We start from the raw sequence: 17,636 nt of genomic DNA on the forward strand, positions 1-17,636 counted from the left end.
GTATAACAAAAAAGTATATAAAATGTCAAACAGGAAATACAACTACATTGCAATACAAACCCAACACCACATCCATCCAAATATACTTATGTCCCTTGCATTGTGGGGCACCAATCTCATCGGATTTGGGCCTGGAATCTCCAGGTTAACATAACATGACAAGGTTTAAGAACTCATCAGTATAAACCACCTGCTTTGAACAAGCATTGAATTCCTACTTCCTAATTAATTTCTCAGCAGGCTCATCTCACTTGCAGGTACCGGTGCAGTAATGACCTCAATAACAATGCAATAGTTTCTGGCTCCTTTAACTATGAGGTTAAAGGCATGCTCCTGTTGAAGCAAGTGGTCACACATGACTAATTGAAAATTACTCAGAGATGTTTCGCACAGAATTCGTCATACATAAAAAAGGAACTGTAACTTCCTATGTGGATTTGTCACTGACTAGACAAAGGACAACTCACTATACAGATTTTGTTTTGTTTGTTTTATTATAAATACGACAAAAAGGAAACCATTTTAATTTACAGTTATTGATCTTTATATATTGGCATGAATCAGCGGTTCAACAATTTGTATAGAGACACTTTCCAAGGATTACTGGCTTTTTCAAGTCGCACCATTATGCAACAACAACGTGGACCTTCCTCGTCATTTTCAACAAAACAGGAGGTAATCGAAAGTAATCAGGGAATTAACAGTGTTCTCAACAAGTGAGGAGAGTGAAAAGTCTCAACAAGTGAGGAACGTGAAAAGCAGCACATGAAAACAAAACAAGATATTTTGATGGGACTCAGGTGATGTCCATTTTGGTAAAGAAACAAAAAGAACAAATGAATAAAAATAGAATTCTAAAACCGTATAAATGAAATCAAATATACAGTACTGACAAAATCACTTGTCTGGCATGCAACTCTGTTGCTCAGTTCAAATCATATGCAAACGTATGGCCAATGAAAAGGCAAGTTCTCACACGTTCTTTGCATAATTTATTTCTTTTCTTTCCTTCTTTTTTAACTTATGTCATAATTTACATTTCTGCAATAAAACATGGATACAATAGCATTAGGTTTCATACTGTAAATCCAAAAATATTTTCTTTTCTTTTTCTTATTTTTTTTGGATGTCAAACTGTTCTATACGTATGCGCATGTGCATGTGCATGTGTTCGTGTGTGTGTGTGTGTGTGTGTGTGTCGGTGTGTTACCCAAAAGCCTGTTGCTCATCTTCTTGTCTGATCCATCTTTCCACAGGTTTGTCGGCGATCACCCAGGGTACATTTTCAAAGCTACAAAGTCATGATATTGCTTACAGTAGTGTGTGTGGCTGTTGAAATCGATCATTACATGGTTTTCAATATCATTTTAAATACAAACATCGATGCACGACCCCGTCCTTGACAGGACAGCCCCCAGAGACAAGGCAGAGAAGCAGAAATCAGAACACTAATAAATAATAGATGTGTCATTGGTGTGGGGTGGCAACACAAAAAAAAACAAACATATAAAAAAAATTCTTACATAGATTAGTTTCTCTTAAATAATCAACAAATATCCTTGTGTAGTGTGTAGTATGTGTGTGTGTGTGTGTGAGAGAGAGGGTAACCTTCCTTCCTTTCCCCCCAAGCCCACCTCGCATGCCTTGCTCTCCTAACCAACACAATATATACATATATGACAATACAGTTACCAAATATACAAAGAGGAAAGTCAGTCTAGATTTCAGGTAATGCATTTCCTCCCCTTTTTTTTTTGGCAGCTCTCATATTACATCATGGTCATTTATTATTATCATTATTACACATTAATGTACATACAGCAAGTTAATAAATTAAAGGTGATGTGTCATCCATCATGGGGAGAGAGGTGGAGATTAAGATTCTGTAGTTTCCTCCCCATCGTAAGCAACTACAGAATTGCAGTTTAGGGAGCGGTTGATCAGTTAATTCTTTTTTTTTTGTTTGGTTTGCTTTCCTTTGTCTGTTTGTTCATTTGCACTACTCTCATTCCTCCGACAACCCAACCCGCCACAAAAAAAAAAAAAAAAAAAATTGGAAACCACGGCAACCGACACGGACATGATTCTTTCGTTGTATTTTTTTCACCGTATATTTCTTGCCGCCGCGCCGCGGGTTTAAAAGCATCCCTTTCCCACCGAGGGTGCTGGGCCAGAGGGAGAGCGCGACTGGCCCTCGACTTCAGCTTGCTGTATGCAGTGTATTCTGTGATGCTCGTCGCTGAACTTGTTCGTGTTCGTTTTCACAGTTTGGGGGAGGGGGGCAGCGGGGTTAATCCTGATATGAGTGGGACCCTCCCCATCACCACTGGGGCTCAGGTGTGTTTAACGTGTAGAGAAGTCACAGTTTTTCTTTTTATTATATTTTTTTGATCGACCCCCCCCCCCCCCCCCCACCCCAACCGCTCAGTGCTTAGAGGGGTGGGGGGGCTTACAAATGTCACTCACAGTCCCTCTGATTGGCTCCCAGGCTGCTGAGATGGGGCCCAGCGCGTGCCATTCGTTCACCTCCTCCAGCCTGCTCTTCCTGCCCGCTCCTCCTCCTCCTCCTCCTCGCTGACGTCAGTACCTGTTCTGGTGCTCGTAGTGCCACCGGTTGAAATCAATGTTGAACGCTACGATACTCCCGGACGCCATGCCAGTGATCAGAGTCCTGTGGAAAGACCAAAGGCATGAGATGGCATCAGCAGACAGCTGCACTACCGGTACATCATTACTATAACATCTACTAGCTGAGTGCTAGTGTATAGAATTCTAGATAGATATTTATGGATCCTTTCGGAAATTCACCTTGCACCATACAGCACAGTCAGATAGACAGACAACAGACAACAAGACAACCACACACTCCCATAACACCCAGACAAAAACAATACACGACAAGTATGTCAGTGCAACAGTACAATTGTTATCTCTCCAGAGAAGTTGTGTAGGAACTTTCAAGCGGCTCAAAAGTTGCACAATGAAATGACACAACCCATAAATACAGGAAGTGAAGTAAAAGTGTGTGGGAGCTTGTATACCTCTGGTCATGGGACAAGTCCATAGCCCTAATTCCGGCATCACAGCCAGGATAGATGTAAAGCTGCTTAAAATCACAGGCCTGCCACACCTCCACCACGCCGTTATCACCTCCGGTCACTAGGTTCTGACCGTCACTGCTCAGCAGGATGGCCTACAAGAGAGCAAGAGAGGACCAGAGTGCCAGACAGTTGGTCAACACACTGACAAACACAAAGCTGTTCCCACTTCTCTTTTTCCCACATACACAGATAATTGCTCACACACTCACATGAATAATCATGCTCATGTCCTTTTTCTCAGTAAATCCACTCTAAACAAGGCATGTTTTTCATTCATTCACACACACACACACAAACACACACACACACACACACACAAACACACACACACACACACACACACACACACACACACACACACACACACGCACCTGCACTGCTTGTTCGTTACAACATCTCCATCTATCCTCCAAGGTCTTACCCGTGTGGAGTCGTTAATGTCCATCTGGGCCAGCAGCTTGCCATTGATGCTGAAGTTGCAGAACTGACCCCTGTCATAGTAAATGATGCAGTGGCCCTCACTGGACACGGAGATGAGACGTGGCCGCAGGCAGTTCTCTGGGCCCTCTAGGGCCCGAAGCAGGTCCCCTGTGATGGTGTGCACCAGACACGGCCCCTCTGTTAACAACACACACACGCACGCACGCACGCACGCACGCACGCACACACACACACGCACACGCACACGCACACACACACACCCAGCATTAGAAAACAACAGGACTGATCTTCATACATTCACTTGTGTACATTCAATGTTAGAATAGGCTACAACCAACAACTACATTACTGCATGATATCCACTTAATACCTCAAACATAGTATACAGTGATGTTGCGATGTAAGTCCACCGGTAAACAACCAACTTAAATATATAATGCAATCACTGACCATAATGCAACACTGTAACAATATACAACACAATAACATCCAACATGAACCAAGTGTATGGTATCAGGTCCGCAAATGAATGTCAACACCTCATCTCTCTAAGGTCAGCATATGACCTGTAGTTAACTTCGAGTACGTAAGCCTATAGACAGTCTCGTCCTAGTTTGTGGTGTAACAGACCTTTAGCTCCGCTGATGACGAGACCCAGCTCAGCACAGACGGACACACACACCACCTCGTGGTCATGACCCGTGAGGACGGCGCGAGGGGCCGGGTAGTCACCTACAAACACATCAGCACAAACAACTGTCAGTCAAGTTCACAAGCTGTACTCGTGTTGTTTATTTGTATTCAAATCATTGATGACATTGCTGTTGACACTGTGTGTGGTAGATACATGTTTGTGGACAACTATTTTACACCATAAACATTAAAGATATTATGCATGAAAGCATGCAACAAACATGCACATAGACATCCTCCAGGGAACCTACATGATACAGGATACATACAGAAACCTATAATAGATGATATACTGTAGGACATATATAGTAAAGATGTCGAACCATACACTACATCACATACTGTAGGCTATACATGAGACAGCAATCAATCCATCAATCACGTGCCAATAATGATTGACTAATTGATACTTTATTAATCCTATACAGCAGGGGTGGGCAACTAATTTCCCCAAGGGGCCACATGACAAACTGGGACTGTTGAGGAGGGCCGGACCCAAAATACCGAACTCAAGTCTGAACTCAATTCTGTTCAATTCTATTCTGTTCTTAGCCTGTTCTTGTATAACATTAAGTAAATCATATGGTTTTGTTTACTAGTCGTAAGAACAGATAAAAATATGAGAGGGAGACAAAGGAAAAACAGCAATATTTAATCTATGTCCAGTATTTATGTCCATTTAATGGTCAGGGAAAGCCCACGGGCCGGATGTGGCCCGCGGGCCGTATGTTGCCCATGTATGCTATACAGGAACTTTGTTACAGCAGCTACGTGACACATGGTAATACATGGCTGGAGGAGGGACTCACTGTTGTTGGGGTTGTCTCCGATGATGTGGTGCCGACCACTCCAGTACCAGAGCAGCAGAGTGGCGTCTCTGGAGCCTGACACAATGTAACAGTCCCCGCCGATGTAGGACTCGGAGCGGGCCAGGCAGGTGACCACATCCCAGTGGCCAAACACGATCTGGGTGAGTTTGCCTGGCGACAGAGAAAGAGGAAGAGTGGATATCAAAAACACACACACACAGTGTGTTCCAGTGGCCAGACACTATCTGGGTGAGCACACACACACAGGTTAAAAGGAACTAAAAGTTATTCTTACACTGTTTGTTTGTGTTCATTACTAAAGTTACTTAGTTACAAATGTTTGACCTATGGCTTTCATAGGTCATAGATATATGTCAGGGCAATTAATGTTTGGATATTCACATGATTTGATTATGACATGTATTATCGTAATAAAAAAATTAAGTTTTGAATCTTGTTATAATAATATACCAGTACAAATGCAACAATACAGTGTGACTGTACCGGTTTCTGTGGAGTAAACTCAGAAGAACAATCTAATGTGACTGTACCGGTTTCTGTGGAGTAAACTCGGAAGCTCTTGTCCCAGAAGCCACACACCAGGATGTAGCGATTATCAGCGGTCACCACGAAGCAGTGCGTGTTGATCTGGATACTCTGGTCCACCAGGTCTGTGATCTGCCTCTTGTTTATCCCAGAGTTGTTTGCTATAGAAATACACCAGAACAAATTTGCATCACGTGATCATACATACAACATGTTTATTGTGCTTTTGGTACTTTCGTTGTTTTTTCTTCTTTCTTTTCCAGCTTTTGGGTTTCTTCTTCATCTTTTCTTTCTCTCCCCCATTCCTTTTTTTGCATGTTTCCTCAAATCTTTTACTCACCAATCAGGGGGTCCATCTCAATGGGAAGATGATGAGCCTGTTCTAAAGAGTATCCTGGAGCTCCTCGTAGTCCTTGAAGACATACACACAAATACACAAACACACAGACAAACAAACAAATTACATTCTGTCAGGCACAGCATTTTCATTTACTAGACTGGACATGGCCACCATTACTAATAATTACTCTAGACAGACATGATTGAGGACACAGAAATACATATCCCATGACCATGACTTACAGTTAGACAAGGACTCAAATCACTCATGAACTTGGTAGGACTCTTGCTTACCCAGCTTTAAATTCTCTATAGGTGTTTTTCCACCAACAGCAAACCTGTTCTTGAACCGGTTCCGTTCAGAATTCTTTGAACCTGGGTGCTATCTAGTGAACCAGCCCACTTTTCTACCAGTTTTGAACCGAACCAAGGATGTGTCATAAACAATGGGTGTTGCATGCAAAACAAAAGTTAATGAGATGCATAAACGGGAGAATGATATGGAGAGTTGCCCCGGCAGAAATTATTTGTTTAAAATGCTAGTCAACGCCTGCAGTGTAATGCTAGACTAGTTTTGTTTACTCATGGCAACAGTTATGGACGGAAAACGCTTTTAGCCTTCTCCCCTCTGAACGGTAAAGTGACACGCCCACTCCTGTTCGCAGGAAAAAACAACTATTTTCTGGTTCAAGCTCTGAACCAAAGGGCCACGTTCCGAACCGTGTTTTGTTTGGTCGAATGCGCCGCTGGTTCAAATGCTGGTTCGCGAATGGGAATGGAGCCGGTGTTCTGTCGGTGGAAAATACCTATATGAGTGGCTTTGGAATGAGATGAAAGGGGCCTCCCTGACTTGATAGGGTTTCACTGTGCCACGTGATGCCCTATTGTATGTGTGCGGTGCCGGGGCTTACCGACTGTGTTGTGCCAGCGGTTGACGGCGAACAGGCGGCTGCAGGTGACGGTGACGGCGGCGGGGATGCTGAGGTGCGGCAGCGTGTTGGCGGCCACGTGCGTGACCGGCGAGTTGGACGGGAACTTGAGCACCATGATGACGTCCTGCTGCATCTGGTCCTTGAACATCAGCGGACTCTGGGGAAGGAAACACTGATGAGCAGAAGAGAGAAAAGAAAAGAGAGAGAGGGAGAGAAAGAAAGAGAGAGAGAGAGAGAGAGAGAAAGAGAGATAGAAGGCAGCAAGAGGTAGGGAAGGGAGGGAAGGGGAGGGTGAATGGGGAGTAGAGAGGAGGGGATGGAACCCAGAGGGAAGGGGGGATAAGACACAGGGATAGAGAGGGAAAGGAGAAAAGGAAGAGAGAGGGAGGAGGATGAGGATGGAGAGACAAGGAGAAGAGGACAGGACGGAGAGAGGTACATTAGTGCGGAGCTACGAGGTAAAAACACAGTGGAAGGCTGCAGGCACTGGGGCTTCGGTAAGGAAAGGCGGGGTTCGGGGGTGGGAGAGGGGTTGGTGGGTGGGGGGGAAGGTGACCCTAGGTGGACGTGATGCTCGGGACCAAGTGACCTGGGTCAGATTCATTTTAAGCCATTTAGACACACACCCGCCAGAATAACAAGGCACCATGTAGTTCTAGTGCACTGACGGATGCCACTTGTCCTCTTTTGGCTGCCAGTCAGAGGGGCCATTAAGATGCTGAATGAGCTCTACGAGCTCAGCGAACGGGGGACGACACATTTGCTTCCTGGCAAGGCCAGTGTGTGTGCGCCTCTGTCTCCTTGCCAAAGTGACTGAAAAAACATCTGCATAATCACTGGAACATCTGCATAGTGCAAGTGGAAGATTTACGACACACAGCCTGTGTACAAATACAAATTAGGGGTGTGACTCACACACGAATGATAACGGTAATATCACAATTCTGTGATTCACAATACATAAATAGAAAAATAATCTGTGATTCATCACAATATCTGTATTAATGAAGGAGAAAAAAATAGCCTTGAATTGGCAAAATGAGGCATTTGATGTACAGCAAAGTGTAAGAGTTCATACAACTGCAAGCTTACCCTCATTCATTTGATACGCGCCACCACGGGAAATCATGAAGTAGTAATGACTATGTCAGTTTGGTATTTGGGGCTAGGTATTGATAACGAATCACAGGCATCTGCTGATACGATATTGTGATATTCAATATTTTGTCCCACCCCTAATACAAATCAGTAGTGACCGGCTGTGAACCCTTCATGCACAGTGCTGTAAATGTCTGTCTGTGTGTGGTTCTGAATGTCTGTCTGTGTGTCGTTTTGAATGTCTGTCTGTGTGTCATTGTGACGGCAGGACAGCACCATCGGAGAGACGTGTGCCGGCGGTCTCACCAGGTGCATGGCGGAGCTGCGCGGTGGGTGGGGCTCGATGAGCAGCTGAGACGGCACCTGACCAAAGGTCTGGATCTGAACCTCCATGGTCTGGAAAAGGACACAAGAGAGAACAGAGAAGACAGAGTGAGAGACAGAGAGAGAGAGAGAGAGAGAGAGAGAGATAGAAAGGGAAGTGGAGAAACGTCAACATAATCAATGCATGGTTAAGTATAGGATATATCTCATATAAAATACATTCTAAATACATTTTTGTTATCTTGAAAGACTTGATTTTGAATATAAACATTTTTGTTAACATTTAAAACCGAATCCAACTGTTAGTGTTACTAAGGATGTCTGATCCAATCCTACTGTATGTTATCTGCCCTCCTGTCTGGTCCAGTACGCACCTCTCTGAGCAGTGGGTCAGTAATGGTGTCGGGGCTCACTGACCCCTCGTAGGACAGGTAGTGGAACACGTTAAGGCCACGAACGGCCTCTGGGCCACGCTGTTTGTAACCGAAGATGAGGTCAATCCACTGGTGCAGCTGACAGGACACAAACTCACTCTCCAGAGCCTGGGAGAAAACAGGGGAACAGATATCATGAGTCGGTAACAGATGTACACGACATACACTATGTACACTCTACAATCAAACACACAACTGTACAAATGTACAACATAGTATTTACAGCAATACAGTATATATCTTGAAAGTAGTGATTTATCATCTTACAGTAGAATTATAACATAATTTGAATAGGACGCCCTGGACAAAGTCTGAAATACAAAGTGATCTGAAGGGAATTAAATTAATCAAAACCAAATATCTCCAACAAATAAGTCATGAGAAGTTCCCTCACCATCCTGTTGATTCGGACAAAGTCTTCGGGCTTCTTAGCCCATGCGGGCAGATCCACGTCACACACCATCACCCTGTCGTCCCTCATGCCCAGGCTGTAGCCATTGCTGTTGACGAACATCTCTGGGAGGTAGTAGAACTCAGGGATCAGCTCCTGTGAAGACACAGCAACCACAACGTCAGCAATTATCTGTAGCTTTCATTCAGTCCACAAACTTTCTGAAAATTAAATACAGGTATACTACTACTAATAGTGAAGTGTATTTTTCATGAAGTATTCCACTGACCTAAGTCAAACCACAGCTGCACATGTCCCTTTGGGGCCTCCATAGGATTGGCCTATAATATACACTGAATACATTGTGCTCTGTCAACCCTCACCTTCACATCAGAGGTGTCTCGCTGACAGTTCCTCCAAGAGCGTGCGATGCCAGAGAAGGTGCGGTCAGCGTGGTCAAACTTCTTGTCATTGCCACTGAGGAAGAAGGTGGTAAAGGGTTCCTACAGCAGAAACAGAGTCAGACAAGATAGGTGAGTTTTGGCGACCCCTCTTGGTGACAGTGTGTATTGTCGGTCATCATGAGTGGTGAGTGGGCTGTACTCACTATCCTAACGAGCCAGGAGAGCGTGCCGGCGGACGTGGAGTAGAGCAGGTCGTAATGGTGAGGGGAGGTTCCGTCTTCATCCCAGTTCTCGTAGCGCTCTGCGTAGAACGCTGCACGCTTTGGATTCAGGGCTCCGATTGGCTGAGGTGGCCAGACAGGAAGAGGGGAGTGTGACAAGTCAGAAGAGCAGCCACACAAAATCCCACACATCATTTGCACACCAACCTAGCATTTGCTTGACCAAACTATATGCTCAACTGTAATTAGTTTTTCAAGAAGCCATTTCCTCTGCCCTTAAGGTACACACTATTTCATCATCTTTATGTCTTTAGTTCGGTGGCCAGCCTGATTTTGATTTACCTTTGAGAGATCTCGGAAGTTCCCGGGGAGGGTGAGGTCCAGCTCCTCGGACTCGTAGTTGGTGAGCACCCAGGGGAACACGGGATACTGGTTCAAGTCATTGTACGTCCTCCCTGAATAAAATCCAAACGCAGAACAAAATAACAACAGCAGTTCGAATTTTGATTAAACTGCTCTCAGCTGCACATGACATGCTATGACATGCACTCCTTTCATGAAAAAAGGCTCAGTCGTATCAGGAATGTGTGCCTGTTCAGTGGTAACCCACCTGCGATGGTGTTGAGGAACATGAGGTACTCAAAGTTGGAGATCTCCCTCCTCTGCCATCGCTGCGTCATGTTGGAAGACTTGAAGAGCTGCCGTGGAGTGGCCAGAGAGATCCGCCTGAGGGGGCAGATACTGTGGTCAGTGGTGGACCATTTACAGCACACAGAAACCCCACTCAAACAGACCAGCTTTGTTTGCCAAAGTGACCATTAGTTAAGCAGGCATGCCCTTTTTAGCAGGGACTGTACTCCTGTTACATTCCACTTTGTTAGAATGTACCATTTCAGGAACATGGTGTGGATTTTAGACCACAACTTCTTGCACTCATAGATGTCCAACATAGCAATCCAGGCCATGTTAAGTCATGCATGGTGAACCAACGTCCATTACGGTCTTACCTTGCCTGAGGCAAGCCATAGCTGGTGCCAACTCCCACGCGTGGCAAACTGTACACCACTTTCTTCACTGTTGCCTGATCAGGGAAGTTGAACATGACGGAAGCTAGGAGACACCAATTGAATAAAAATCACCACATGTACCAGAGAATTGAGTCTCTATGGCAGTGTGGTTCAACTGAGCCATTCTGTGAGAAACAGCATTAGACCAACTACCCATAAACTCCAACTGACTTTCTGACTAAAAACATCATATTACTGGAACGCTATACAGTTAGAATCAATACTTCCTGAGATATTGTATCAAAAGAATTGTCTCAAAACTCTCTTTCATAATGGCTTTGCTGGAGTATGATCTCATGAGTTTACTCTCCCTGTTGTAAATAGTTTTGCCTTGTGTTCTTTGTACTTTTCGACTTAATAAATGATTAATCACAAAAACTGAAACAGCATTAGAACGCAGCGATCTTACTTCTGTTGGCCATGAAGACCTCCAGGCCGGTGTTCTGGAGCAAGTAACGTCTGGAGAAGACTGCCCGGATTTCACTGAACATCCACTTCCCATGGAGACCCTCGGAATAGGCCAGCACCTGACAGACACAGCAGACCTTTTCATTGAACTTTCAGATCTTCTGAAGTTTCAGAAAATTAATGCATTAAGTGTAAACATGCTCTGAATGACTTTTCCTGACAAAAAAACCTGAATTTCCATGTTTTGCTATATAATGAATAGTACAATATACAGCAGGCCTACTGATGAATGATTTCAGAGCACCTGCGTAGCGTTCAAGAATCTTTCACTTTTTTAGAGCGGGAGATGAATAAGGCATTGGCAACACAGTTGGGCTACTCAAGCAAGCAGTAAAGCGAATTACCAGATATACACCAATTCTGTGTGGAAATATATTTGTATTAATGTATTTTGAAAAGTAGTATGTTGGTGCGCACATCCAAGGCAGGTGCTGGACAAAAAGTGCTAGGCTATCAAAGAGTGGATTGTCCGCACACTTGCTCCCATCAGGAATTTTTATTGATTTTCACCCGTGTGTAACGTTTCGAGCTAAACGCTCTTCATCAGACTATTAATGTATTTTGGCAAGTCAATTTTAAACTGCTACAACAAAATTCCCTGAGATTCCATGACTATGCCCCAAAAAGGACTTTCCAGAAATTCCATGATCCGTGGGAACCCTGATCTAAATGCATTAGTCTATAGCTATAGATCCCCAAGACATCCTTTCTCGCGCACAAACACACACGCACACACACACACACACACACACGAGGAGCCCGAGTGCTCTTTACTCTCCATCACTGCTGTGTGTTGGTGGGGCTGCCTCGGTAAGGCTCCAGGGCAAACAGCAGCAGTGGGTGGCATGGCTGGATGCCTGCATCCCAGCGCACCCATGAGCTGATCAGTTTGGCATTTGTGGGTTAGGATGACGCGACACACAGTGCACTGGTTGGACAGTGAAGGACTCAGTGTAACATGGGTGGGTGTTATGTACGGAGTTATTTGTCTTATTGGACTGAAGTTACATTACTATCATAATTCAATAGAGAGCCCAGGAGTTTATTTTAATGCCAATAAGCTCACTGAGGAGATATGCTTCAAGAGAAGTCTGCCTTGAAGACGGAGTGGAGGATATAAATCACTATTCTGCTGTCTGGCACAAGATAAGCCTACACTATTTACCACAAGAAATGGCAGACATTTCTAAAGGCACTCTAAAGCTGCTAATCTTGGAAAACGATACGGAAAAACATAACAAATGGTAAACATACTGCTCAACAAACAAACAACCTACTCCTTATGGCTTGGAAACAATACAAGGTAATGCATTCATCCATTTTATTTGTAGAGTGGTTCTGAAAGAAAAAGCTTGGTCAAAATCAAAACCCTCATAGCACATTATGATGCTCTGGAGGTTTTCTTCATAGACTTTGTTGAAATACCATAATATTACAAAAGTTCAGAGAGGCTACTTTTGGTTCAGAGAGAGCATTTTGGTACATTGTGATGCTCTGAAGGTTTTCTTAATATACTTTCCTCTGAAATTGTGTAATATGCATGCTTATCACCTGGAGAGAAGAAATACTCTTTTCTGATTGGCTGGTGGGGTGGCTATTAATTCTGAATAACAGGACACCTATGAACCACCGTTCCATATCAATGCTTATGAATGGTAACTATAACAACCATAGTAGGACGGTTGAGCCTGAAAGCAGACTTCGCAAAAATTTAATCAACTGTAAACAAGCTAACTGTCCATGCGATTGCTGTTATAGGGCCAAAGAATGTACAAGTCGACTTATTTTTAAACGGAACCGCTTGTTTCCTTTGCGTGTTAAAGGCATGACTATTGCCTATAGTGGCAACCGGGTGATACAGTAAGCGGAATAACAGCCTTCGCTACACGTCGGGGAGTTCTTTGCCTCTCCCCCTCGTCCATTAATTCCGTATATAACAGGACACCTCGGCGGCCGTTATCCCTTACATATACATGCATTTGAACATAATAAAAAGTGTAGTGACACACACACACACACACACACACAAATGCTTACTTTTGCATCAATCTTTTTAAATGCGGAGTCATCCTCGTCCACCTCAAAGTAGATCTCAGTGGTGGTGATGGAGAGAGTCCCACGAGCCACCACCACTGGAGCCACCAGCTGGGCAGGTGTGCTCAACACCACGGGGCCTGTATGAGCAATGAGAACCGGTCAGTGAACCTCACCTAGAACACACTGGGGTGGACGATCGTGGTCTACAGTACTACAGAGTTGTTAGAGTAAAATATGCCATATAACTGCAACTGTTAATCTCGTCAAATCATAGATTGCTTTTACAGTTCATTACTGCCACAAAAGATTGAACACTGTTAAATGTTTGATAAATCAACATAAAAAAATCAGAGACTTGTTCTAAATTAAGTGTTACAAATATTTAAGATATTATAAGCGTTGATCAGGGACCTCTTGGTTAGTGTCTCCATTAATGTTTTTTAAGGACAACTTGCCTCTTGAAGTAAATAATCTTGGGCGAAAACTTGCTAAAAATGAAATAAACAGTTTTGCTGTGAAAACCATGGTTGACTAAGACACAATAAATGCATAAAGGAACCATATTGCACAATGACAGAACCCAATACTTTTATTTAAGAAATAATTTGTTAAGTTAAAATTGAAAAGTGTATGTCAACCCAATACCATTAATAACCATATGAAAAAGCTTTTCATGTAGTATGCAAAGTAAATGGCTTCAAGAAGACTTTGTTGTGACATGTTAAGGGAGATGTTGGGACATTATGCTTGCCTTATGCCTGTGTGAACATGGGAGGCAAGCCTCACTGTAGATAACAAGAGCAAGTTTAAAACAAATGAACCTGCTATTTGCTTTCATGGCGGTGACTGTTTTGAATGAGAGGGCTGCCTGGTAGTGGGAGTTGCTGGGTTACCTGCGAGGTTGTCGATCTCCTTCTCCTGCAGCAGGCTCACGGCGTCGTCATCTCCCTCCAACATGAGCTCCGTCTCGGGGTTCTGCGCCACCACCGACTGGCTGCGGAATGCCTTCTTGGATTTCTCGCCCTCCTCCTCGTCGGTGCCTGCACCACAAACACACACATGTACACACACACACACCTCATCACAGATGAACTATAGCAAAAGCCAATTTCATTCAGACAAATTTCTAAATCGTTTCTGATTGATTCCTAGAGGACAGAGATAGATAAATTGATATTTTCCCTGTGTTCACTGCATTTCGCTGTGATTTCAACCATGCGTCATATTAACCAGAGTCGGACAGTAACGGAGTATATTTACTTGAGTACAGTACTTGAGTAAATGTTTTTTTGAGGGATCTGTACTTTACTCGAGTATCATTTTTGGGGAGTACTCATGACTTTACTCAAGTACATTTGAGAGGCAAATATTGTACTCTTTACTCCACTACATTTCTATCCATAACCGTGAGTACCCGTTACTACTTATAAAAAAAAAGGAAAAAAGAGAAATCTCGGAAACCCTCAATTTGTTGTTTCCCTCTCAAACGTGATTGGATTGTGCAGGCGCCACTGATTGGGACAGCCTATCAGCAATCACCTTCAGCTTTCCGCCAAAGTCAACTCCATAGTCAGATTTAGATAAGAGACGAAACCATGGACGAAACAATGGATGAAGACGCAGCAGGTCCATCCCGGGAATGTGCCAACCTGTGGCCCCACCTCGCCAGACAATTTAAATTTTATGAACAAGTTAATGATAGTTTTCGCTTCAAGTGTTTCAATTACAAAATAGCATTTTGTATTTGAAAAACGTATTTTAAATACATGTATTAGAAATACTGCCCATCCCTGGCAACATGGTAAAAAAATGAAAATGACTTGATTTTACTCCAATTCCTTTTTCATTCTCCAAGGTATTAACATTAACATTTTTCATAACTCCATGTAGGACGTTTCTATACATAATTGTAAGCACTGTGGCAGTAGTAATGCAATATTTAGAAAATGTAGGCTACTCTTGTACTCTTGATACTCAAGTACTTTTAAAAACAAGTACTTCAGTACTTTTACTTAAGTAGACATCTGACTGTTGTACTTTTACTTGTACTTGAGTAAAATTTAGCAAAGGGTATCTGTACTTTTACTCAAGTAATGAAGCTGTGTACTCTGTCCGCCTCTGATATTAACCTAAATGTGCACTACCAAAGTTAATTATGCAATCAACCCAGGCTTGTAAGAAAACAAAATGTTTTGAATATGCTCCTACTGTATGATATGAGTTTGGAGTGCTTTTTAAAACTTGACCACAATAACTATGATAACTGTCAATCAGTAACTCAATAGGGACCATTCTGATTTTGTAAGGCCACAAACTAAATATCTAAAGTGCCCAGTGGACTTCACAGCACTCACCATATTCTGCCAAATCCTTGAGGGGGACATCAGGGTGGGTGGAGCCAAACGCATTCCGTACAAATCTCCGCCTCCTCCGCAAGTCATCCTCCCAGTAGTCCAGACGCCAGAAATCATGGAGTACACTACCAAGACACATCGACAGATTATCAGACTCTCAGATTCATACGGGCAAAATAATATACCCATAGAAAATCAATTCCAACAGTAGAAGTACAGAGAGAGAATGAAGAACGAACAACATTTAACCTTAAACTATTGATTCATGTTTTAACATATTAAATGCGTATTTATTCATTTAGCAATTTAGAGCAATTGCTAAAATAGCAATTTAGCAAGCTTGTTTTTTTTTTTTAGCAATTATGCAATCTTTGACATCATTATCTACCCTTCCCCTCCCTCACCTCTGAGACATAGTGCCCCAGGCTCCATGCTTGTTGGTGAGAATGTTGAGGATCTTCTGCTTGAGCTGATTGGCCGTCACGTGATCCCTGTGTTTGGCAGCGCTGATCAGGTGATCACACATCTTCTCCTCCTCCCTCCTGTCTGCCGCATACTGGGCACAGTTGGACTGCGGGAACAGGACGCGGGCACAACAGGGGAGATACAGTACAGAGAGATTTTTAGAGAATGACCCACGTCCAGTAGGGATAGGAACTAGCCTGTGGCCCAGTTTGCAGGATGGTGGCCATAGGCTGCTGATGTTGCGGTGTTCTCACCTCAAACTCGGCATGCTTGTGGACATCCTCTGCTCTCTGACGGTTCAGTATGAACTCCGCCTCGTTGGCCACCCGCACAATGTGGTCCTTCATGGCATGACACAGCAGCCTGACCAGAAGACACACATAGACAGTGAAGCACAAGGATGCTTTATCTGAGGAATGCTGAGCCTGCAAATAATATTTTAATGTCTCCCCCCCCCCCCAACATGTAATACAGAGTAATACAAGAAACACTTGACTTTTAAAGAGAAGTAGTGACTTTAGTGCCATTAAGGGGATTGTTTGGTTACCTTCCTTCGTTGATGAGCTCGATGAAGGCCAGACCAGCATTCTTTTGTATTGAATTCTGCCACTCCTGAAATAAACATATGCTCTCACATTACTGGCTGCTCTCTAAATCAATAATCAGGAAACGGTAAGCATTTGTGCCATAGTTGTTGACTCAAAATCAAATAATTTATTTATCCAATTGCCTCCCCGAGATCCTGCCGGTTACATTAGCTACAGTATAATGGAAACAAGCCTGTCCTTCTACTTAGTGCTGCAGGACACAGTGAAGGCAGCTCTAGTTACCCTCTGCCTTCCTGCCAATCAATATTTGGGCTAAAGTTTCCTCCCTGGAGCCACTAATGGAGACCCAGCCTAAAGGCGCTGTAACGCTACCCCTGGCTGATGGAGGGATGAGTCGAAGAGAGGAGTGGAGAGGAGAAAGAGATGAAACAGCTCCACAAAGCACAGGGTGTGCAGCAGAGAGAGGGAGAGAGAGAGAGGGAGAGAGACCTCATTGCTCTTTCTCTTTCTCAGTCCTTTCATGGCTTTTCAACTCCATACCGAAATGAACAAAGACAAGAGAAAAAAGAGCGAGTACAGAAGAAGGAAAACTAGGAGTCCAGATGCAAGGAGGACTGGACCTTCACTGACCCATCAGGGTAAAGAGGAGAATCACATAGAGAACAGAGGAAAAGGGCCGAAAATGGCGTTTGATGTGTCTTAGCAGGACACACGTCCGCATACACACACTGGGTTTTGTGTGCTTGTGGACACTCTCTGATGTGGATGGCTGAGATGGGCAAAAAGATGAGCACAAAGGAGAAGGCATTGTTGTCCAGCGTAACGAGGATGGATCAAACAGAAGGGGAAAAAGGTATTTATATATACTGTATGTATATATATATATATATATATATATATATATATATATATATATATAAAAAATAAAAATCACATCTGCATGTGAGGCTTTGTGGATATAGAG

General features: G+C 43.5%; 1 protein-coding gene across 1 annotated transcript in view; it reads right to left on the reverse strand.

Moving 5' to 3' along the window:
- Positions 1 to 495: 495 nt before the first annotated feature.
- The window catches only part of nbeaa (neurobeachin a), a 123,894-nt gene continuing 106,753 nt past the window's right edge, over positions 496 to 17,636 (reverse strand). Inside the window, exons 38-60 of the mRNA XM_076274894.1 lie at positions 16,672 to 16,736; positions 16,379 to 16,487; positions 16,064 to 16,230; positions 15,660 to 15,784; positions 14,199 to 14,345; positions 13,306 to 13,442; positions 11,210 to 11,327; positions 10,741 to 10,843; positions 10,344 to 10,459; positions 10,076 to 10,188; positions 9,716 to 9,856; positions 9,492 to 9,611; positions 9,112 to 9,264; positions 8,658 to 8,825; positions 8,266 to 8,355; positions 6,841 to 7,033; positions 5,931 to 6,002; positions 5,596 to 5,751; positions 5,045 to 5,215; positions 4,173 to 4,274; positions 3,523 to 3,719; positions 3,042 to 3,193; positions 496 to 2,671 (exon numbers count right to left, since the gene is read on the reverse strand). Of these exons, the coding sequence (XP_076131009.1) occupies positions 2,581 to 2,671; positions 3,042 to 3,193; positions 3,523 to 3,719; positions 4,173 to 4,274; positions 5,045 to 5,215; positions 5,596 to 5,751; positions 5,931 to 6,002; positions 6,841 to 7,033; positions 8,266 to 8,355; positions 8,658 to 8,825; positions 9,112 to 9,264; positions 9,492 to 9,611; positions 9,716 to 9,856; positions 10,076 to 10,188; positions 10,344 to 10,459; positions 10,741 to 10,843; positions 11,210 to 11,327; positions 13,306 to 13,442; positions 14,199 to 14,345; positions 15,660 to 15,784; positions 16,064 to 16,230; positions 16,379 to 16,487; positions 16,672 to 16,736 (3,006 nt within the window). The 3' untranslated portion in view covers positions 496 to 2,580. The remainder of the gene's footprint in view (positions 2,672 to 3,041; positions 3,194 to 3,522; positions 3,720 to 4,172; positions 4,275 to 5,044; positions 5,216 to 5,595; positions 5,752 to 5,930; positions 6,003 to 6,840; positions 7,034 to 8,265; positions 8,356 to 8,657; positions 8,826 to 9,111; positions 9,265 to 9,491; positions 9,612 to 9,715; positions 9,857 to 10,075; positions 10,189 to 10,343; positions 10,460 to 10,740; positions 10,844 to 11,209; positions 11,328 to 13,305; positions 13,443 to 14,198; positions 14,346 to 15,659; positions 15,785 to 16,063; positions 16,231 to 16,378; positions 16,488 to 16,671; positions 16,737 to 17,636) is intronic.

This window comes from Alosa pseudoharengus, unplaced genomic scaffold (assembly GCF_046254945.1).
Source record: "Alosa pseudoharengus isolate Yale_2024_CS ecotype anadromous, Long Island Sound unplaced genomic scaffold, YU_APseudo_1.1 YU_APseudo_1.1_scf_8, whole genome shotgun sequence".
Taxonomy (NCBI): Eukaryota; Metazoa; Chordata; class Actinopteri; order Clupeiformes; family Clupeidae; genus Alosa; species Alosa pseudoharengus.